Raw genomic sequence first — 25352 nt, forward strand, 5'->3', positions numbered from 1 at the left:
CTGACAAAATACAGTATAGCTGCTTTGGGCAGCACAGTGGCGCAGTGGTTATTATTGCTGCCATGCAGCGTTGGTAACCTGCATTCAATCCCCACATGGAGTTTGTTTGTTCTCCCTACATTTATATGGGTTTTCCTCTGGATTCTCCAGTTTCCTCTCATAGCCCAATGACATACTGGTAGGTTCATTGGCTTATGTGAAATGTGGCCTTGGTGTGAGTGTGTGTGTATTTGTGTCTGTGTGCTAAGGCCTGGCAGCCTGTCCAGGCTGTATCCTGCCTTGTGTTTGCTGCTTGCAAAGATAGGTTCCATTTATGTTTGATATCTTCTCATCTTCTGTTATTATAAAGCCTTCAACGGAATGTACACCAAGTTTCCTAAATTGTTCCTAATCTGCCCTCATTTGAATTCCTCCAGTTACACATTACGTGTCAATAAATGGATTAAAAAGCTAATGACAAAGTGAAACAGAGCAAATCAAATTATTCAAATCACTTGATCAACCTGAATGCACAGCACACACAGTTATGAAGTGTTTCATTTTCTTTAATGAGTGTTTTTAAACTTTATTTTGGTTTAGTGTTTTAAATATGAGCAGAAATAGGAGAACATAGACACAACAGTACCTGGCTGTTCAAAGTAAGTGCATAACATTCTTTGAACTGAAGTATGACAATCCAAATAATGAATTAAAGACTTCTATGTTTACTCAACTCTTGGTATTTTTCATTTACCATAGATTATGTAGGGAAATCTTTGCAACCAGCAGTTATATCACTCTACAGCTCACACCTGGTAGCCCACTGAAGCTAAGCAGGTGTGGGGCTGGTCAGTACCTGGATGGGAGACCTACTTGGAAAGTTAAGGTTGCTGTGCCTGGTAGTGTGTGTGGATCCTAATGCCCCAGTACAGTGACAGGGACATTATGACATAAAAAGGTGCCGTCCTTTAATAAGACCTAGGTCACGACTCTCCGTGGTTATTAAAATTTCAGGATGTTTCTCGAGAAGAGTATGGGTGTTACCCTGGCATCCTGGCCAAATTTCCCATTTACAATCAGACCCCTAAATCTCCATCTATGAATTGGCTTCATCACTCTGTTCTCCCCACTGATAGCTGGCATGTGGTGAGCGCACTGGCACACTTTGGCTGCTGTCGCATCCCCAAGGTGGGGGCTACACCATTACCTGTAAAGTGCTTTGAGTGGAGTGTTCAGAAAAGCGCTATATAAATGTAATGCTATTATTATTTGTAATATAGTGCATACAGTATTTGTAATATAGTGCATAGTGCATGAAATATGTGTATGTTCTTAATCTAAGCATTTTGATCGAACCATAGTTAAGGCAGAGAAGAGGTGCGATAGTGAGCTTTATCGGGGGAACTCGACCCAGTTGTGGAAAATGACCACCTTTCTGTAAGGGCTGTCAGAACTCCCCCCTCCTCCTTTACTGAAGGATGTCGTTGATGTAAAGGTGAAGGGAAGGTGGGGGAAGGGAAGGATGTGAAAAAGAAATGAGCAAGAAGAGTGATGTTAATACTGGATTTAAAATGGATTACAATTTACTGTCTTTTTCTGTCTCTTACTGTGATCAAGCAGTACCAGAGTACAGATACTCTTAGTTCCCATTTTTTTTTCTGCTTTAGTTTCTGCCCCCTTACAGTACAGTATATCATATAGAGATAGTGCAATTGTACTGCAGGTACAATAATAATATTACGGTTTATTTTCATGGAAGAGGTTATGATCAACCGCACAGAAAAAAAAAAACAAATACATTAAGCTTTGTTTAATATAAGATAAGAAGATCCTAATGTCTGACTTTGTCTCAAAAGAAAGTGTAATGTAGCTTTAATCTTACAACTAAAGATGTCAATTAGAATCTAAACAGAAAACCTCGTATTAAGAATATCTGCTGTTCCACCTCAATAACACTCTGGAATGGAACTTGAATAACAGGCTATTATTTTAATGTGTATAGTATGAATGAAAATGGTACATGTGAGCCTACTCATCACAACATTCTCAATTGTTAAAAAGGGAAACTTTTCATTATTAACCAGGTCCTTAGTTTTTAGTTACTTTATTACAATATTGTTAATCTTGCAGAACACAGCGTGTTCTACTAAGAACAAAACCATGCATAATTTTCAATGTACTGTCCTGTTCCAGACAACTTCATTTTTGTGGAGATGACTCCTGATTATCCTTGTATTGTGTCTAATATGACAAACACCAAATTCACTGGAAACATTACAGGGAAGCTCTTGACTGCTGTGAGATCCATAATTCTAGTTACTCATGAATAATAAGTTTTCACTAAAGTCACAGCACAGTGATTTTTACACACATTTTTAAAATCAATAATGAGCTGCTGAAGTTGCAAAACTAAGGTAAAGAACCTTAAAGGAAATCTGGCACTGCACTATACATTCCAAGTTAGCCTTGAATAGTACAGTATATGAAGACCATAAATCGTTCTTTTCTGTATCAATAAAAATAAAAGAAATGTTATTCATTTTTCTTTAAATATAAGCAATGCACACTATATACTGCTTGAGCAGACCTACACTATGTAAATATAACCAATGTGCTATGATTATGTAGAAATAAAACATATAGTGTATGACAGAATATTTATGTAGAAAACAACTGTAGTTACAGAGTTACTGTAGTTACAGTCAGAATCATTATTTTATTTAAGAATTTAGATTCACTAAAGCTTGAAGGCACATTAAAATATATTTCAAGAATATGCAATATAAACAATAGCACCAATACTTTGAAAAGGAAGAAATCTTTTCTGAAGTAAAAGAGTAAGTGCTCATTTTACTTCAGCATGAACCTCCAGGACTGAAATGAGACATTAAAAAAAGACATATGTCTCTTAAAAAACATTTAACACAAAATGTATTTGAGGATAACACACAAATTGGGTGTCTTCCTTTGTATATTAAAAAAGCTGTGAAATTGAGCTTATAAGATACTAAACAGAGGTGATGATTGATCAGCTTTATCTGCATTTGTATGTGAATTGTTCTGTAGGATTTCAATGGACACTCTAGCTACGTATCTATTCTTGAATTCATTATAACTCCTGATACTTTCCTGTATTAAATAATACAAGTATTGTATAAATGCTTTATATTGCTAAAATAAATACATTGTTTTGTTGGATAAACACTGCAGACATTGAAATTTCTCTCTTTCATTAACAGACCAGCAATATTCATGGTCACCATCTCAGCACTTCAATGAGGACAGATACTCTCCTACACCAAGGAACATGAAGGGTTTATCTGGCAGCCGAACACAGCCCCAGATCACATCAGGACACACTTGTGGCTTAGCGGAGTGCGAACATTCTCATGACCACCTTCATCATGGCCAAGATTCTCGGCAATCCTATCTGCTCAGCCCTTCAGACAGCTGCCAAATGGACCATCACCGCTGTTCCCCGCGCAGCTCCATCCACTCGGAATGCATGATGATTCCCACAATAATGGGCGACCACGTCTCCAGCAGCACTTTCCCCAGAATGCACTACAGCTCTCATTACGACACGAGGGACGACTGCGCCATGTCGCACGCCAGCAGCAAAATCAACCGCATCCCAGCCAATCTCTTAGATCAGTTTGAAAAGCAGCTGCCGCTCCACAGGGATGGCTTCCACACTTTGCAGTACCAGAGGACCTCCACAACCGAGCAGCGCAGTGAGAGCCCGGGCCGAATACGCCACCTCGTCCACTCGGTGCAGAAGCTCTTCACAAAGTCCCACTCTTTGGAGGGGTCTTCCAAAAGCAACATGAACGGGACGAAAGGAGACAGCAGGAGTGACAGCCATCACCACAGCCACCACTCCAAACACAGCAAGAGGAGTAAAAGCAAGGAGAGGAAGCCAGACTCCAAGCACCGGTCAGGGATGACAGGCTGGTGGAGCTCTGATGACAATCTGGACAGTGACAGCACTTATAGGACACCCAGCGTCATGAGTCGGCACCACGTTGACCACATCACTCATTGTTACCCCGAGTCTATACAGGGCCACTTTGGAGACCTCACACTAAAGACTTCCAAAAGCAACAATGACGTGAAGTGCTCTGCTTGTGAAGGGCTGGCCATGGCCCCAGAGGGAAAGTTCATGAAAAGGAGCTCATGGTCCACCCTCACTGTCAGCCAAGCCAAGGAAGCATATCGGAAGTCCTCTCTAAATTTGGAAAAGCCAATGGTGCATCAGGATATTAAAACCCCCTTGAGGCCATGCCACTACCTACAGGTAATGAAAAAATGATTTCCTTTAATCTAAGCAGCTGTGTATAATATTGTAATGCAACAGGGGCTCAGGCGGGCACCCTTGCCGCATTAGGTCGGCCCCGCTAAGCCAGGGGCTCGAACCCGGGACTCTCACGTCACTCAGCAGGGACCCAGCCCGGTGAGCTAAAGAGAGATCTTTCTACAGCCCAGGGGCTGTAGTCCTGCTATTACAGGGAAGGGCGGCGACGTCACCGCTCTGGTAAGCCGGCTCTTACACAGTGCCTGTCGGCCGTATGCGTTATAATATTCTTTGTCTTGATGCCATACCAAAATTGAACACCTGGCATCGTAAATACTGCAAAGGAACAAGTAGAAGTCCACACTGAAAAGTAGAAAGGAAGAAAAATCATGAAATGTGGAGCTTTTTTCAGGTGACCTTCACAAAAAGTCATCACCGAAGGTGAAACATTGTTTTTTTTTTTTCATTTTACTAGTTCCTTTGCAGTTCGCAATCTGATGCAGCTCCTCACTCGAATCATTAATGTTGGTTTAATTGAGGTCTGTTTCTGTCTTTATTTTTAAATCTGTTTAAAACTGTATAGAGTGGCTACTGTATGTCAAATGTAGCTAATTTGGCCGATGAAATCTGAGGAGGGAGTCTGCCGATCAAAGTAACGTTATCAGGTCTTTGGTTTCATTGGGTATTTGCAAATTGATGTTGAAATCCTTTGAGGCTTGTGTGAAGTTTCGATTAACGATTTTATAGGGCATGTTTATTATGTAGTGCTTGTTGAAGAGCAGAAAATAAGGTACAATGGTGAGTTAAAGAGTTTCTTGGCAAACTAGGTAGCAGGTTTGGTTTCCTACCAAACCAAACTTCCTTTCACATAAAGGAAAGTTGGATTGTGAGAACCATCCTGGAAATATTCTGTATGTTAGCAAAGGTTTATGTTTTGTAAACATGCTAAAATAATTCAAAGTAATCTAAGCCCATATACTGTACATGACAAAATGAGAAAGGTTTTCTTATAATTGCATGCCCTTTTGAAAAAGAAGCATTGCACACTATACACTTCACTGCCCAGGTTGTACTGTATAGTTTTTAAACTAAAATAATAACTTACAGCACCACTTTTGAAATTGATCCTATATGCACACAATTTATTATTTTGTTCAGTTGCTTATTTAAAACAGAAATATATTTAAGAATATATGTTTGAGCAACCCTGTTCCTCTTCTGCTGTCTTTCATTTTCTGTTCTTTTACGCTATACAGTATCTAACATTTCTGTCCTAGTAACCTTTTGTGTGAAATTGATTTCTTGTGTTTAGAAACTTGACATTTATTGTAAAATGGATTTTAGAATCAATTCAAAATGAGTCAAGACTTCACCATAGGATATTTTTAATAATTAACTTTAATATAAATTGGATTGTTAGAGCTAAACTGAACCAGTGTCTGAAGGCAGATCTATATTTAGGTCCCCAATAGAAAATAAGAAAATATGTACAATATTTGTCTCAGGAGGTTGCATTTACAGGTCACTAGCAATAAACAATGTGGTATCCTGCTGTGAAGCGATGTTTGATTCAGTTACCCTACTGACACACTTTACATGCAGCTTCAAGCTAATGTAACTCTAGCTCTCTAAACCAAAAAGGAGAAGATTTCATGGATTACATCATACCAGCATAGGAACAAGTTAGTGGTTAGAGGTTAGTGCCACACTTAAAAAACAGAAAGGAAGAAAAACACATGACCTCCTTTAAACTTTATCTAATTAGTCTCATAAGTCACTTCTATCCACATCTGAGCATGGAGCTGATGCACATCTTGTTAGTGGCAACCAATTTGAGTATAAACTATCAGCTAAACTGGATAAGACTGATCGTTAAAGACTCATAAAAGTTTATTTTACCGACAATGGTTTGGCATAGATTTACATGTGTGTTCTAAAGTCAAAAGAGGTCATCGGATAGTCGCTGTTCTTCAGATTACAATTCCACTGGACTTTGAATATATAATGTATTGATTCAATAAACCAAATTTGTCAAATAACTACAACAATTGAATGAAAACTGGGAAAGTTTGCGTTCTTAGCTGAGTTCAGGTCCATGGGAGCACAACTAGGGATACAAATGAAAAATGTTCATGATAGCGTACTGTAAAGTGGTGCACTAAATAGCGAACTTATTTCCCTAGCACCAGCACTGTGATTTTAGCACAATAAACGTTAGCAGAAAAAGTAGACATTTCAAATGATTTACACATGGAAAAAAACAAAAATAAAATTAAATACATTTTTTTTTTATTTTACTCATCTATTCAACTTTATAACCTTTTGTAGCATAGAGCCATAGAGAGATAGAACTGGAAAAGACTTAAAGTAGGCATAGCAGGGTACAACGTAAACTTTTTGTACCATTAGACCATATTTTGTACTGCTGATGGGTCAGATATGGTGCTTTTAGAATTAATTCAGTCCAAACTTTAAACCTGATCCAGGCACTGATAACTGTTAATCCTAATGCATTCTTCAGGAAGCCATTTAATGAACAATTCTGACTGCGGTAAATACATAGTGCTATTAATAGTGAGCAGTTTTCAATTGCCGAGATATATTTAGGCAGTATTATCAATCCTCTGATGATGACGCATTTGCAAGGAAGATTTTATACTTTATCTGAAGGAATGAGATAGAAATGCATTTAAAATGATTGGAAGTCTGAACAAAAATAGCAATAAAAGGCTCCAGTTATTTCTGTCTATGTATGCCAAGAAGTCAAAGAGTTCAATACATACTGCACAATTTAAGAATAAGGGAATGAAAATCCCATTTGTTAGGTAATGGTTGACTAAGGTCTTTAAGAGTAATCACTGAAGCTCACTTGACATGTTGTGTTATAACATCATGCTGGGAAAATGAAGCCTTTTTGAAAGGCCATATTACATTTTATAACCTTTTCAGTATATGGATAACAACAAACACGAAAAATTTGCAAAGAATGGGGGCTCACACATAAGGAAGTCCACTTTGCATTTTGTAAACTGCAGTATGAAATCACGTGAAAGAACGTTGTACTTAGAAGATATTAGTATGTAAGCATACAGTTTATCACAGAGGAAATTATTTACTTCTTCAGAGTCATATGTTTTGCTTGAGAATGGGAGTGTATCTATAATAACTTTAAAAAAGGGCATTGACATCCTAGATACAGAAGTAGAATATTCTACCAGTTTTAACATGCAAGGCAATACATGTAGTTCTCCCTTTTATATGGTCAATGTGAAGATTTCCACACATGAAGGAGGGAAATATCAAATATTTCCTTTAGGCGCCTTTCTGTATTTCCTTTAGGCGCCTTTTCATGTGTGAGTTTGCTTTTCTTTATCATTCCTAACCTCAATGTCATAATGGCAGTCCTGGCTGTGTCACCCACAGGGTTGGGAGATGAGTGGGTGGAGTAAACAGCATTACAGATACATACTAGTGGACCATTCAGTTACAGCACCTATTGTACAGTATGTTTTAAAGACCATTAACATCCACAGATCAGACTCAGGAAAATATACTGCGTACGGTTCCGAAAAGATACGGCAAAGGAAAAATGCTCTTTGTGAACGAGTACTGGCTTTATTCATTGTCGTTTGAGAGGATGTTGAATATAGTCACGGATACAACAATACAAAATCCCCATTAGCCCACTACAGTCTGCTGCTTGAGTGTGATGAGAGAAGTCACAGTGAATCCTTGCTTGTTTCAAACTTTCTTTTTGAAAAATAATGATTATTAAATTCTTGAATGAAAGATAACCAAAACCTTTTCTTTATAGCGCTACATACAGTATAATAGATATTAATAGTAATTGCAGTGAATATACAGACATCAGACTCATGCAGGCGTCTGCAGCTTTATCAGTAATATACAGTATATAGTGCAGATTTCTTCTACTCATACTGTATATCTATATAACTATACTATATATCAGTGCTGTCTCCTGCCTGCAGCCACATAAGCTATGTGGGAAGGGTCAAGAGTCATGCCTGGTTGACTTTGAAAAAAACTGCCAGGGACATCTTAAATTTAAAGGAGCACCATTGAAGATCAGCATACACTCTGTTTCCAGTGTGGACTCTGGCTTGCTGTGACTCTAACGACAACAAATATCCATTCCCAGATACAGTATTTGCACTCCACGGGCTCCTAGTTCAGCCAAGCTGGTAGTGTATCCAAACGAGTTCAGGATCCCACAGGTCAAGACCACCTGCAAGGTCCATCTACTTTGAGACCCCAGCTGAATGTCAGGATCTTAGAAGGGGAACCCGATTTGAGGTCAAAGAAATGAAATCCAAGTCCTGTTGAGACCTCATGGAATACATATTATCTACAAGGATGGGAAAACCAGTGAGACCCTGAAGAACATCAAACCTGTAACTGAAACTAGAGACCTTACCAAGACTTTAATAAGTAAATATTCTTGCATTGCCAAGAAAAAACTTTGTGAACCCCTGAAATAATTATGGGAATTTCAATTACAATTACAAAATTTTTATTGGCACTGGTTTATTTTTAAATAACCAATGGGGTTTGTATTTACCAATCCAAAGTCTTTTTGAGATGAAACAATGTATGACAATAAAAAAATAACTGAGAATCGGTGCATGTAAAAATGTAAGTGAACACCTAGTTTACATAGTATAATTAAAAGGAGATTTTAATTTACTGAAACAGTCAGTAATGGGAATAGTAAATCTTAAAGTTTAAAGTTGCTGAAGACTGCTTTTCAAGGAATTTAGTGATATGCTGAATTTTCTTCTTTAAAGCAGTATGTGTCTGTGACCGGCTGCAAATGAAACAGGCAAAAGAATCTCCTTTTTTTACTGAATATACAGTACATGGATATTCAAAATATCAAAAAAAGAGTCCAGCTGTATTACTTTCATTGATCAGCCATACATAAAAATTGGTTTGTGACACACAAGATTTCTTCTGCTCCAGAAACAATATTTTGGGAAGAGTTCTGTGTTTCACTGATTCATTCTCCCAGCCTGGCATCTTGAGAATAAAGTTAGGTCCTGACTAGGACTGCTTGCAGTCCCATGGAAATTCAGAGCACCAGGTTAGATAGAGAGAGAAGAGGAACCAGTGAGTTATTCAACCACATTTTATTGGGTTTCATCTTTTAAAGTAGAAAATCACAGCTGATAGTTACTTCAGGTGTTGTCAGGTTTAATGCAGGTACTCACCCTGCAGGTCCCTCATTGGATATAACTATCTATTTAGCTATATTAGGTAATGGACAGTAACCTCTGACCCATTGCATTAGGCAGAAAGGATATAGCCAACTGGGTGGAGCCAAGATATAACACATATCATTAGAGTGTCAAAATGAACACAGATTTAGTATGGTCCTGTTCTGTATGTCCAGACTTTGAAGATGTTTCTTATTCGATGGGGCCTTTTTAGCTGCATTCCTCTGCTTTTACACCGAAGCCCAAGCTGCCTTGTCAAGGAAACCGAAGATTAGAAATCTTTAATAACATTTAGAATTAAGTGTAATAATATGCCTTGTTGTTACAAATGCCACTGGTGCAAAGCAGTTCTTTGAGGAATAATGGGCCAAAAATCATATTGGCTGATGTGAAAGACCAATAAACAGATGCAACAAACAACTAGTTAAAGCAATTTCTGCTTATGGAGGTGAGCAGTTAGTGTATTTAGGGGTTAATACAATGATATATACAGTTCTTTTGTATCATTATGTTAACTCATTCAAATATATCTTCTTTATGGTATATGTTTATAATGAATTTATTTTTATCTTGTTTTAAGACCCGCAGGAAGATTTCATTGCAGGTCTGAAATATACAAGAATAAAAACCAACCTAGAGGAACCTGTAGACCTTTGTTTGGCACTGTAGGCGTTCAGTTTTTCACATTTAAATTTACAAAAGGCATGAAACCACTGTCAAAATGAACAAAACCCTAAATTATAAATGCAGTTAGAGTTGATTAGTTTCTGTCTCTGGACTCCTGACATAAACTCAGGTGAGGAACCTGACTGATACTGAACCCTTGAGCAAGGTATCCTACCCAGAATGTTCTTGCAAAACTCCAATGTTTTGAATGGGTACCAGATGTTATACAGTATGGAAAATAAGCAAAAGGTCATGCAATCTGAATGTTACTGGACTTGTCATGACTTTTTTCACTCATAAAAATGTTCAGATTCAGCAGTCAAGGTTTGATAATATTAATTTTAAAATATCACTTTAAAATATTTATTTAAACAATGTACTGTACACTAGAGGCACCATAAACATCATTTGTAGTTCAATGAATGGGATGATTGGATTGGTTGAATACTTTTGCAAGACATTGTATTAACAGAGTACCATAAAATAATATATAATAAATACAATAATAATAATAAACAGTATTGTGTTTTCATGGCACTGAGCTGGATGATATCCTCGACAGAGTTTACAGTCTCTTAACAAGTAGGTGATAACCCATGTGTTGATGTCCATGGTGGCACAAATGAGATACTTTCCTTCCACAACAATTCAGAGATTTTGCCAAAATACTGAATAATATGATCAAATGTTTAGAAAGGTCTCATATCTTTTGCTAAAGTGAACAACTTCAAATGTTAATCCATCAGCACGTATTTAGCTAAACATTTGGTGTGCTGAAGTAGGCTTTAGCTTTCTTGGCTACTTGAAACCTTTTCTTGCAAAAGAAATCCAGACAGATCTGATGGATTATATCTAATTGAGGTGAGCATTTAGATGCCTGTACCCACACAGACATTGAACAGAAATAAAGTAGGATGGAAGGTGGGCAAACCCAAATAAAATATAATAGGAATTATAGATTTTGCAAAACCAAGACAAGACAAAATTAATAACATGAAAAGAAAAAACAAAACACAAGACCAGATAATTAAGTGCTACGAGTAGCATTTCAGTAAATTAGAAAGTGATTATGATGTACAATCGTTTATCAAAAAGTATATTAAAGCACAAGAACATAACTAAAAAAATTAAGTCTCTATGTTTAATGTAATGTATTTAAAAAAAACATTCAAAATGCATATCGTTAGAAAAAAGTGACTACAAAATGCAGATATAATTCAACATTGTATATTAATGAAATTAAGAATATATTGTTACACATAGAGAGTGATACATTTATAAATTAAGGAGCTGTCAAATCATAATAAAAATCAAAGGTCAGGTCCTGACACCTTCTTGCTATGAAAGCAGATTATAAAGATGTTCAAGTAGGTAGCTGAGTCAGCAACGGACAAGGTAAAGAATGGCATCCAAGTCCAAACAGGTCCAAAGGCAGGTCAGGGCACAGTGCGGGAGTCCAGGGGCGAGTAATCCATCATAGGACGCGACAAGGTTAAAATCTCCGGGAAGGGGGAAAACACGAACACATGTAAAACGTGGAGGTCCTAGGATGACGGGACAAGTTCCTCCAGACCCCGGGCTCAGGAAGCGGGAGGTGTAGGGGATGAGGACGATGTCCTCAGGAGACGGACGTAGAGTATCCTGGTGCTAGGCATGATACTCACGACATCCGCACCCTAAAGTTGAGCTCCGAGGAATGGGGGAGCTAGACTTTACATAACGGAACATTAACAGCATGGCCAGCAGCCATATCACCCTGCAACTCACAACTGGCAACCCACTGAAGCTAAGCAGGTGTGAGCCTGGTCAGTACCTGGATGGGAGACCTCCTGGGAAAAACTAAGGTTGCTGCTGGAAGAGGTGTTAGTGGGGCCAGCAGGGGGCGCTCACCCTGCAGTCCATGTGGGTCCTAATGCCCCAGTATAGTGACGGGGACACTATACTGTAAACAGGCGCCGTCCTTCGGATGAGACATAAAACCGAGGTCCTGACTCTCTGTGGTCATTAAAAATCCCAGGGCGCTTCTCGAAAAGAGTAGGGGTGTAACCCCGGTGTCCTGGCCAAATTTCCAATTGGCCCTTACTAATCATGGCCTCCTAATAATCCCCCTCTATGAATTGGCTACATTACTCTGCTCTCCTCCCCACTGATAGCTGATGTGTGGTGAGCGTTCTGGCGCACTATGGCTGCCGTCGCATCATCCAGGTGGATGCTGCACATTGGTGGTGGTGGAGGGGAGTCCCCATTACCTGTAAAGCGCTTTGAGTGGAGTGTCCAGAAAAGCGCTATATAAGTGTAAGCAATTATTATTATTATTATTAACAGGCTACACCTGGGGAACACAGCAACAATCACGGGACTAATGATGGGGGTAGTGGAGCGCCCTCTAGGGGAGGAATGTCGGGCGTGACACCTAGAAACTACTGTAGTGCTGTTGCAAACAGTAAAATCTAAGGAGAAAGATCATACTTTATAAAATGATTAATAACAAATGGATCCAGTTCATACTGTATAATCAGCTGAGAGTAGAGATAAAATGGGCTTTACAAAGGCCAAGAGAGAGGTAGTATGGAAACTTGTAAAGGAGGCAAAATACAATAATGAAAGTCTGGAAAAAATCCTTTAATGCTGACTGTCCTTCAAGCCTGTGAACTGCCCAGTACAAATGGACTTGATTTGTTTTCTAATCAGGTACAATGGGAATATATCCACCAGGACCTTTAAGGGTGGTAATAAAAGAAAATGGGTTTGTCTGGGTGTGAGTCAGAAAACGGAACCCAAAAGGCTTCAATTAGGTGTGTTTGTTGAGAGCGTGTGTGAGAAATTTGGTGTAAAGAAACAAACTGTATAAGGTATAAAAAAGATCAAAGAAAAGCTCCTGTGATTTCAATTAAAAGTCTGTGTACAGTAATCTACTAAATTATACAAATCTACCACATTAGTACATTTTAACATTGGTAGAGTACTTTCTTCGGTACAGTATGTTAAGTGCTAGTTACTTACAGTATTTATGTGCATCATGTACACAATTAAAGATTTATTGGACACTCACCATTATGTATGACAGTACACCCCCCACCACTAGTCTGCTGATGCTGTACTGTATTTAAAGTTTCAGAAGACATCTGCTTCAGTTCCTACTTAAAGATGAATTGTCAAATTTCAGGCAGTAAGCATTCAAAGTAACTCATGAGCTTAGATATCAGAGCTGGTTAATGGATAGAAAACAGAGAATACAAATAAGAAGCTTATATTTTAAATCAGGTGATGTAATTAGTGGAGTATCACAGGGATCTGTATTTTGACCACTGTTCTTCCTAATTTATGTCAGTGGTTTAGATTCACATATATATAATTATGTAAGCAAATCAGGTTTGTAGACTATTAATAAATACTGTAGAAGTAGCAAAGAAAATTTAAACAAGATTTACTTAGAATTCAAAACTGGGCAAACAGCTGGCAGATGGCTTGCAGACAGGTGTAGAATATTGTAGGTGGGAAACAGAAATTATTGAAACAAATGGTGAAACACTTAACATAATGACACTACTTATAAATAGAGATTTGTTTATGCTTACTCATCATTTACATCTTCTAAAAATAATTAAATAATATCAAGGCAAACAGAATGTTAGGATATATAGTTAAAGGGGCACAATTGAGATTGTTATGAAATATTGGAATTTGTACATTGCACACGTAGGAACTCATCTAGAATATAATAATAAATTAGACGGGCTAAAAGAACAGAATACCACAAGTGTCCTTATTCAAAATACTCAAATTTATTGTCAATGTTTATTCTTCAACAAAACTGCATTTAAAACTAAGAAAAGGAGGAAGCACATATTTTATTAATGATTGTGGGAATATGGTGATACCCAGCCATGTTGCTGAGGATGCTTCAAGAAGTGACTGTCACGGTAGCTGGGTCAGACTCCCGTGAAATGTGTTGTTAAAGACCCTATGCGAGACAGTATAATCCAGAAGTGTTTGGAGAAGGACATCAGGGAAGACACAGCAGGACCAGGTCGGGTAGACAGACAAGAGGTGGTTACTGCAGTGATCCAGTGCTCACGGGGCATGGCGTAGGCAAACGAGTCCAAGAAAGTCCAGTACGGTTAATCAGGGTGCAGTCAGAAATCCAAAAAGCCGGGAGGTCCGTCTATGATGGAGACGGTTAAAAGCAGGGAAAGGGGAAGTGGAACCAGGAACACGGAAGATTAAAAACATAATGGGACAAGGTGCTCTGAGCCCTGGACTCTGGGGAAAAGGCCTGTGCCCTCGGGCTGCCCTGGGCCTTCAGACGTCCGTCTTTCAGAGCTGAGTCCAGAACTGCGGAGACGCTGGGCTTAAATAACAAAAATGGGGACGAGACGCAGGTGAAGGTACTTAAACTAAACATAATACAGAAAGGTAGGAGCGCCCTCTAGAGGAGGGATGATGACCATGACAGTGACTGGATGAATTTCTTTGGTCAGTTATCTACTAGCAAAGCAAACAAAGACCAGTCTAGATAGGCCAAATGGCCTCCATTTGTTTCTAACCTTAAATAATTTTTTACTGTATGTCATTGGATGATTCCCCCATACTTTTCTAGATGCTCTCTTCAGATTGGCTGTAGGGAGGTTTAAAATATGGGTATGTTTGTATCATTTCATTTTGTATCTCCTTCCTGTGAGAGAAATTCTCTATTTTACACAATTGTCTTCGTTCATTGGATGGGACTGCAATCTACAATGGCAGGTCAGTGTGATAACAGAAGCATGATAACACATAAGTTTAGACCTTTAAACTCCATGACATGATGACAAAGAATAAAATTACTTTTTTCTAACTTTCAGATAAAGAAGCTGGAAAAAATAGGTAACTTTTCCTTTACCATCCACAGAAACTTGAGGGTATCTTTTGAACCTTTGTTCATTAGGACAGAAGACAGACAACCATCGTCACATACATACAGTATGTAAACAACTTTCCGTGTAGCAGCATAAATTATACAATGGAATTCAGAGTTCAACATGAATTCGGATATCATATGACAGTGGGAAAGAGGCTGAGGTTGAAGTGGGCAGTCCTTGAGAGGAAGGATTTGAAACAAATTCCAGAAGGGAGAAGCTGAAAGATTATGAGCTGGGTGAGAGGGGTCTGAGATGATTTTCTTGGCACGATTGGATGTGCGGCTTGAGTAGAGGGGTGAGATAGAAGGGAGTTCATAGCCAACAATTTCTGCAGCTTTGGACACAATCCTTTCCAGTTTGCCTTCTGCATAGTTATCCAAGCTCCCATACCAGACTGTAATAGAGGTTGTTGTCAGAACACTTTGGATTATGGCTGTGTGAAATGAAGGAGGAGTTGCCGGTTAACTCTGTGGTTTTTGAGTTGCCTATGAAAAAAATCCTCTGCTGTGCTTTCTTGACTATGTGGTCAGTGTTCGTACTCCATTTAAGATCACTGTTTACATACAGTATGTACCCAGAAATTTAAAGCAGTTTATGGTCTCTATAGGAAGATCATTAATGAAGATTGGAAGTTTTGTCAACTTCAATCAATGATGATTTCCCTGGTTTTAGAAGCAATGAGTAGGTTGTTGTCCAAACATCAGGCTGTTCCCAAGTCAATCTGCTTTCGATAACAAGTCTCATCATCATTCGAGATGAGGCCAACAATGGTAGTGTCATCTGCATATTTGAAAATCTTGACAGAGTCATCCAGAGATGTGAGGTTGTTTGTGAAAAGGGAAAAGAGCCATGGAGATAGGACACAGCCTTGTGGAGCACCAGTGCTGAGAGTCGGAGGGCAAGACGTCCTGTTATTCACCCTGACAGTCTATTGGCAATGTGTTAAAAAGTTCAGAATCCAATGACACACAGCAGGGTTACTGAATCATTTATGTGGATTAATGGTATTGAATGCTGAGCTGCAATCCAAAAAAAGGATGAGGGCATAGGAATTTGGCTTATACAATGTATGAGTATACAATGGAGAGCCAGTTGGATGGTGTCTTCAACAGACCTGTTGGCAAACTGGTGTGGATCCAGCAGGGAAGATGTACAGTGCTTGAGGTGCTTAAGCTCCAGACACTCAAAGGGCTCTCATAGCCACCGAAGTCAGAGCAACTGGTCTGTAGTCGTTGAAGCTGGATATTTTTGAAGATTTAGGAAACAGGTATTATAGTGGATATTCTTAAAACTGTGAGGTACTTTCTGCTGAAGAAGTTAAGTATTATAAATGTTGGTAAACAAAGAAGCCAGTTGATCAGCACAATAGCTGAGGACTGCAGCTGACAAATTGTCTGCGCCTGTGGCTTTCCTTTTAATTATATAGAAGAGAAAAAATTCCACTATGCTGAGCTGTTGAAGGTTCCATTCTTTGGAAGTGATGCTGCTGTAAACTGAGGCTCTTATTCATTCTCATTAGAGATCTCTTGTTACTATTTGAAAGAGCAGAGGTGCTAATTCCAGTGCCCTACAGTACTGTAGATAAACTCCTGTCTGGGCATATGCAATCCAACTTACCTAAAGTCCCTCCTTAACTCAATAAGTGAAGCACTTGTTCACCTCCTTACCTGATATGCTGTGTAGAATGGGTACTGACATGTTATGACTGCTGAGTGTCAGTCCGGGTGCTGCATTCCACAGGATGATGAACTGGGTCCCATCCTACATGTAATTGTGGTTGAAAAGCACCAAATACAGTACATAGCAACTACTGTAGCATTGTATTATCTTCAGTAATGAAACTATTATAGGAGAAAATCAACTGTATATATACTGTATAGTGCACTCAAGTTAGTAATTGTTCAGAAGTAAAACATTTGATTCTGTTCTTTTTAGGTTATGTTTTCAATAAGATAAGCTTATAATGTTAAACAAGGCCCATTGCAGTGCAGTATATACACCATAGGTGTGATTTATGGGGATGCTGAGATTTATGCTGAGACAGTAATGGTACACTGGCTCCTATTTAAGCAAAAAGGCAGAGTAGTGCCAGCTGGGTTTAATGTTAAAGTGATTCAGCATATTCATTTTTTGGACTAGAAGTGATATGTGTGGGCTGAGTGCCAGGCATGGGCCTGGCTGGGGATTGTAGCACTGTAAATAACAAACCTAAACAGGATAAACAGGGCAGTAAATAGCAGTAAAGCCATCATAAAGGGTGATATTTTAGACTGATTTCTGTGTTCTTTTTGTGGTTTTTGTGGTGCTGGCTTGAATCCTCTAATATTGTTGGTTTTGACTGTGGAATCTTGTTACTCTGGCAAGCAATTGATTAAGTTAACTGACTAATTGTTTTTAATACATTGAAAAAGGCAAGTGCTAGGCACACACATTCCTACACAATAGACTTCTGTAAGTTAATACAACATGTAAGTTGCTCAGAAATATGAGTCTCAAAGACCAAAGCAGGATTACAGTATATTACATATCCCCTCCATGAATGAAAAACGTTTTGAATTATGAATGTCACCTGTCATTTCTCTCGGTATCCAGTGGAGTAATTAAGGTAATTAAGTCAAATGAGTTGCTAAAGCCACTCAGTTGTAAGAACCAAGGCATGATTGAGATGCCAAAGGTGATGCTGACAGAGCAATAAAGTGTAAAATTAAGTGAGAGACATGACCGATGAGCCAAGGGAGCTATGAGATTTCTAAACAGCTTGGGTGTTCACACTCCAAAACTGTCTCATCAGGAGCTTTCCTCTGCTTCTCATTTCCCTCTGTTGAATCTGCTGTTTTGTACCGAGAGGACGTCATTAACCAAAGCACTGCTGCAACATCACAGAAAACCACATCTTACAATGTCCCTTGAAGCATTAATTTTTCAAAGGAACATTAGTGTGCCCTGGATTTTTCACGTGCATTTTAGATGTAATTTTGACCGTCTTTTCCTGAATCAGAACTTTAGTAGCTGGACCCCATCATAAAATAATTTGCATTTCTCTTCATACTTTGTTATGAGGTGCTGTTTAGGTCATTATTCAAACTTTACCTCTCATACACACACCAAATGCTCTCACATTCTCCATTTTACCTCTCGCATATGCACAAAATACTCTCACATTCACTAGTTTTACCTCTTACATACACATAAAATGCTCTCACATTCACTAGTTTTACCTCACACATACAGTATACATAAAACACTCCTTCACAACGTGAACATGAGAGGCAAAACTAATAAATGTGAGTGCATTTTATGTGTACAGTATGTGAGAGGTAAAACTGATGAATGTGAGAGCATTTTACGTATGTGAGAAGTGAGTTATGGCTCAATGTAGGTGGACCGTCTAAATGGCACAATGTGATTGGCTGAGAAAATTTATCAACAAGCGTTCTTATTTCATGCCGCGCTCCAAGATGGAAGAAAGAAATCAACCTCAAGTAGTGAATGTGAGGGTATTTTGTGTGTATGTAACGGGTAAAACTAGTGAATGTGAGATTTTTTTGTGTGTATGGAAGAGGTAAAATGAAGTGTGAGAGCATTTTGTGTGTGTATGGGAGGTAAAGTTTGAATAATGCCTGAACGGCACCTCATACTTTATGATGATGAGTGTTTCAATGTTATTTTTTGACAGAAAGGAGGAGTCAAACTCATGGTATTACAATTAGAGATGGAAAAGATTTCTAAAATGCAGTAGCTTTTAATAAACCACCCAAAGAAGGCTCCACAGCTGAAATGTTGCGTTTCCCTTCTTCTATTTTCAGCATAGAATAAACCTATTACTTGTTCCTTTTAGTAACAAGGGTTTGGAATACTCATGTCCTGAAATAAGCTTGAAAACTTTGTTACATGTTTAATTATTTTAGACTTCAAAGCATAATGGCCTGAAACAAAGTCCTTCCTTTAAGAAAGATTTGATTTTAATTGGGAAATTATTTGAACTTGCTCTTAAAATATAAAGTGGTTTTCCCACCATTCCATGTCTGCTTGGAAGGGTTTTTTTTCAGTTTTTTTATGAGTTTGAATATTACACAAAAAGTTACCTTTTTGGTGAAAAAAATAGTTATTTATAAGATGTGTTTCAGCTTTTACTGAGAAACTGAATCTTTTGCTGCCACTTTGTCACACCCTGTAGTTGGTTTTGAAAAAATCATGCAATTGAACAAAATGTTCTTAAGAGATTTAAAATATTTTTTCCCAACTTTTATATTTTGATCACCTTTGCAGAAAACCCACAACCTTTCTAAAAACAAGTTCTAGAAATATTTTTAGAAAATAGTACCTTAAATAGTTAAAGCTATATTTCTTTAGTTTTAGTTATTGTATATTCATGTCTCATTGCAACATTTTAATATTATTTACTATCATGTATTCACTTAAATGAAAGTATAGTGTGTTCACCATGTCAAGATTATTTCATATTCAAGCTGAATGGATCCAAATGGGCACCTCTCGTTTGCCTTTTGTTGTTATGATAATCTAGAGAATTGGATTTTTTATTCTGATGTGTAATAACACTGTATGAGCACATTTTTTTAAGTGCATTAACGATTTTGTTCTACCAAGTACAATGGCAGTTATATTTTCTGTACAGAAGAAGTCTCCATCCCTTCACCTGGAGATACCCAATCCATCTAAGGGATTGAGATTAGAGAGGTGAATATTGGTGTCACCAAGGTTGCTCAGATAGCAAGAGAGAGGACAAAAGAAAAAGGGAGACCAAGTTCAGGAAAAGGAAGAAGAGAACTATGGGGTAGTGTAAACACAATGATAAGAAGCTGGAGAGGATAATGAGCATGAAGCTCAAAGGTGGGTAAAGAGAAAGACAGGATTAAAATAGTCAGAAGGGAGAGAGAAGGGTCTGGTCTGTCCAGGAACAATGTCAGAGTTGAATAAGACAGACAGGAGAATCAGCAGCTGGGCTGATGGAACTGTCAGGGCAGTTTCAGGTTTTGTCAAGAGCAGAGAAATCCGGAGCAGACAAAAACAGAGATGAAGTCGGCTTTTTTAGAAGATGATTGGCAGTTTCCAAGAGCACCTGAAATAGTACAAATTATGAGCACGGACAAGGAAATATAGTTGGGAGCAAGGGTGAAAGACTGTGGGTACTGAGTACCTGGACTACTTTTAAAGGTGATAAAGGATAATATCATTTTTTGTTGTTTTTCCTTGTCCAAAGCATATAAGTTTTATTGTGTAGTGAGAAAGTCAAGAAATCATGGAATTTACATCATCCTTAAAAAAATCTAAAAGCATTTTTAATGACCTTAGGTCTTGGTAACAAGTTCACAAGAAGTTATTTGGCTGATTCAACACCAAACATTATTGAATAATTTAGTAAACCTCATTAGTCAATATGATTAGTATGATACAGTATATACTGTAGTAAGATCCTCCTTCTGATGTATACCAAGATGTGTGTTATTTGAAGTCAGACGGCAAATAAATATTAGAATATAGTACATTTGCTATTATTAAATGTATTGTACTGATTAATAGACATGCTTAAAACAATGAAATAACAAAAATAAAACAATCTATCCATTTTCTGACATAATAATATGAATAAAATCCATAAATAATATAAATATACTTAACGTATAGACCAATAATTAGGTAATAAGGAATTTAATAAAGTAAAACATCTCTACTGTCTTATGCTTATTACATAAATCTGTAAAAAAAAATGTACTGTCTTAGTACATACCTTAAGTTTATATTGTATGTATTGAATTAACTGTATTAAAAAGAAATGAAAGATGAAATTGCAGTCCAGATGGACAATATTTACTGTATAAGCACGATTAATGCGTTTTCACTTAAAAAAGTCTTAAAATGACTTTTAGTATAACTTTATAAACATGTTAAAAGAATAAATATGTGTTCAAATATATTTTTGTGTTTAAATATTGTTTTATTTGCAATTTCATCATCTGGTTGGGAAAGGAGCTGGAACTAACTTGTCCCTGTTTACGTGTTTTACTGTATAAAATTAGTTTTTCATTAATGTGCTTTTGTCTGAAGCAGCACTTTCAAGAACACATCCCCCAACTAAATCAAGAACCTATACAGTATGTAAACCTATATGTAAAGAACTGTATGTAAAGTTCTAAAAAATGCCTGAAGACCCACAATATTTTTGATCACAGTTCATCTTGACTTCACCAACTTAACTGAAGTTGAAGGCAGATACTGTACAAAATTATACTACCAGATCTATTTCACTAGAAACAATAACATCCAAAAATGGAATGCATTGTGAATGTTTGGATTATTTGATGGGATTATTAGTTTTAAACTGCTTGGTAAATGGATAGCCTTCTGATTATAGGAGGCTAGGGTCCCAAATTAACTTGTATTAACCCTAAAACCACCAGTTCAGAAACAAAGACGGAAGGAACAAATGTGGTCTTTGAATGATTATGTCTCAGCTGTAGAAAAGTTTGCTTCAGCACATTGAAGTTGGTGTGAATGTATTTAAAAAAAACAAAACACGTTTTTTAATTAGATGGTCTCGAATAGGTTGGTGACCTGCTAAGGAGGTCATGCTGATATGAAATGACTGACTGGAAAATTGTCCTGTGGGAATCCAGATTTGGTAGGCGAAAGGGAAACCAGCTATGAGATACTATTACGCTTTTCAGGTTAACAGAGAGAGGACTGGTGGATGTTGTGGAATCCAGAGCTAGGGATAGTTAGAAATAAGGTATGATTGTATTTTAAAATAATAAATTTAGGAGCCCATGTCTTGAGGATTTGAAAGAGGCTGTAAATACAGAGCACCTTAAAAAGCCAAAGTAGGCCAACAAAAACAGAGTTTTCAATATCTTATCAACAATTAGTGAATGGTAGCCGAACAGGATATGCAACTAGATAGAATCACACACAGGGAGATTGAGGAATTGTAGGAAGACTCTTCCAACCACCCTCCTTTGAGCTGCTTGCTTTACTGTCAACACAACCTGCTGAACTGCACCTACAGCACCTACAGTATGGAGATGCACGTCCCTCCCCAACAAGCAAGGTTACAAGGGTCAGGGAGGCTGTATTTGCCTAGAGCTGAGAGAGGACTGTTTCCTTCTTCTCCTGATGGTGCTCCTCCAGGTTTGCACAACTGCTTGGGGAATCCGAGTCCCACTCTGCTGGTGATATGACCCAGGGTCTAATCTGTGATGCCTCGATAACAGAGCTCAACCAGCATAAGATCAACGATAAATTAATTACTATCTATTAAATGGGCTTCATACACCAACTGACCTCCTTTCGTTTGTAACCTTAATCATGATCTTTTGTTTATGCATTGAAACATTTGTGGAAACATTTTCACTCTACCTGGAAACGTATTTTTTTAGAAGAATTTCAACACCGGCTGGAAGAAATAGATTGAGGGGGATAGAATGAGGTGGGTAGTAAGAAAAGAAGAGAAGACCTATTGTTAGTCATAATAGGGGAGCAAAGGAGCAGAAAGAAACAGACCGCAGGAAGCTGGAATAATAGGGCTAGAAATAGAGAGAGGGCATTCAGGATGCCTTGGGGATGGACCATATGTGATTGTTTGGCCTGTCTTTATTGTAGTCTTCCCTCACTGTCCTCTCCTTGCTGGTCTTCCACAGACAAACTTCAGGGTTGGGGGTACTTCACTCATTCTGGCTCTGAAACCTGCTCCTGTTAAACTGAGTTTATCAGGGTAACAAGACTGTAATATAAGATAGCATTATGGGCAACGTGTAAACACAGGATGTGATAGTGCTAGAATCAACTGGTTGACCAAGGCAATTAAAATGAATGCTAGACTTGACCAGTTGGAACTATTACTTGTTACACTAGTTACTGACTAGTACTAAAAAATATAAATAAATATTAAAACAAGTACTTAGCTCATTCTGGGGGTGTTCTCCTGGTTACAATTGCCAAGCTGACTGATAACTCAGTATATTCCATCTCATCAAATCAACATGGTAACTAATCACCTAATTCATCTTTATCACTGTGTCCACACAAGTGCAATATTTTTTTCTCATTCTTGTTTGAATGTTAAGAGCACGATGCTTAGGCATTAATAGCTTGGCTCATACAGCAATGTGGCAGTGTTTAATTAGGCAATTAATTACCGTGTTGTCTTGCCCAGGTGGATTGTACTGAGGAGACAACATGTCATTAAAGAATGTGTGAAGGAGGTTATGAATATAAAACAGCTTCGAGTGGAAACAAATCAAAGCTAAATAAAGCTTGAGGTTTTCTTTATTTCTGTTTTGAAGGGATACAATATATTCCATTACTTAAACGATAATATTTCAAATTGAGTCAGACATGTGCTAACATGTTCATTTGTTTACATTTGTATTTAGGCCAAGCATTCTTTTTTCTGCACTTTTCATTCACTCTCAGGAGTATTACATACAGAGAATGACCTGAAAACACATTTGCCCTTAATTCTCTTTAACTGCACCAATGGGCCACAGGCAATGTTAAATGTGTGAAGAGTGCAACCACACAACCTAAGAGAATTTTGAATAAAGTAGGACCAAGGGTGATTTACATTATGTCAGGTGACAGAGTGAAACTGGGGAAAGAATAGGAATTGGAGCCATACTAGGCTTTAGAGCCATTTGGTACTCAATTGATAATGTTAAAATAAATATATATTCATTTTTAAGAGGTTTAGATTAGTATTAGCTTGTTCTTCACAATCTCACCCAAATAGCTGAGCTAAATTGTTTATATACAGGTTGTGCAGTAATTCTGTAATAAGGTTGACACAATTCTTGTCGCTTTCTATTAATCTTAGTGCCTGTGGATGTATTTCACAAAGAAAACCCGATTTGTGATTCTTCCCTGAAAAACAAGGTGTGAAACAGATCTTTAATTTTATGAAAAACATTTGTTTAGCAATGAATTTGTTGTTCTCAGCAAAATTGGTTCCTTCACCCCATTGAAGTTTTCGACATACAGTAATTGTTGCATTAGTAGGGGGTAATTGTTGTTTAGGATTTTCCAAAGACTGAGTCACAAATGTGATGCACTGCACTGTTCCATGAATGTATAACACTGTATATACTTTTTGGAATATTATGGCTATAGCTAATTTCCTCCTAAGATACAGTAAATTGTGACCTGCTCTACTATGCTTTTTGTGGTCAGCTCTATGTCTTGAGTTTTTTTTATATCTCCAAATGGTGCCAAAGTCAAACGTTTCCATATTTGTTCATTTTGTAGATGTTCTAAAAATTTAGGAACATGTATAACTGAAAATAACTTAACCCTACAAAGATTCTCTTGCACTTTTATTTGATTTATCATTTGAAAATTACATATTTGTTTAAAATAACACTCCTTGAAAATTGAATCATCGCACCACTATGCATTTTATTGTTTGTGACAAACTGCATTAGGTGAATATGTTTCTTTTTATTTGGCAGATGGATATACAAATTCCTAGGCTACTGTGGAGCCCGTGAGGTGTTTGCAGTTTTCCATATATTATGTAAATTAACTATTTAAGAAAGTCTGTGGACCTCTTTAAGCACCTTCAGCAGGGGGTATACGGAATACATTTGTCAGAAAACCTTAAAAACAGTTAAATAAGTGCATTGCAAAAGTATTCAGACACTTCCCTTTTCTGAAATTATGAAATGATGTATTTTTAACCGTATTTTTAGCCAATGTATTTTTTACAGTAAATATCATAGAGAAAAAAAAAATGTGTTAAAATGATAAGTATTTAGACCCATGAGCTCAGTATTTGGCATAAGCATTTTTGTCAGTATTTACAGCTGTAACTCTTCTCTACCAACATTGTACAACAACTGCGTACTGTTTGTCAGTTCTTCTTGGCAGATTTGCTCAGATTCTCTCAAGTTGCTTAGGGATTTCTTATGATAGCAGTATTCAAGTGTCTATACACATTTCCAATAGGATTGAAGTCAGGATTTAACTGTGCCATTCAAGGACATTTACTTTTGTAAGAACAATTATTGGGGTGAAATTAAAATGAACTCTTCAGTATAGTTTTCCCTTTAAAAGATAAATTGTCAAATTCTCTTCCTAGCTTCAAAAGAGAGGACAGATTACCAAGCCAAAATGATTTTAAAAAGTCCTTTTAATTACTACAGACTATTGAAAATGAATACTTCACAGAGAAAATGTTAAAACAATAATGTTTTATTATGACAGAGTCCTTCAGGTAGCAGTTGCCCTGATAAACCATCATATTGTCATGAGGACTCACAGTTACTG

The 25352-nt window shown here is 37.5% G+C and overlaps 1 protein-coding gene across 2 annotated transcripts in view; it reads left to right on the forward strand.

Annotated features, from left to right (window-relative positions):
* The window catches only part of dlgap2a (discs, large (Drosophila) homolog-associated protein 2a), a 416982-nt gene that overhangs the window by 288583 nt on the left and 103047 nt on the right, over window positions 1-25352 (forward strand). For both annotated transcript variants that reach the window (XM_088626474.1, XM_088626475.1), the window contains one exon: window positions 3219-4276. In XM_088626474.1, the coding sequence (XP_088482600.1) occupies window positions 3219-4276 (1058 nt within the window). The remainder of the gene's footprint in view (window positions 1-3218; window positions 4277-25352) is intronic.

Source organism: Lepisosteus platostomus, chromosome 3 (genome assembly GCF_059453375.1).
Source record: "Lepisosteus platostomus isolate fLepPlt1 chromosome 3, fLepPlt1.hap1, whole genome shotgun sequence".
NCBI classification, from domain to species: Eukaryota; Metazoa; Chordata; class Actinopteri; order Semionotiformes; family Lepisosteidae; genus Lepisosteus; species Lepisosteus platostomus.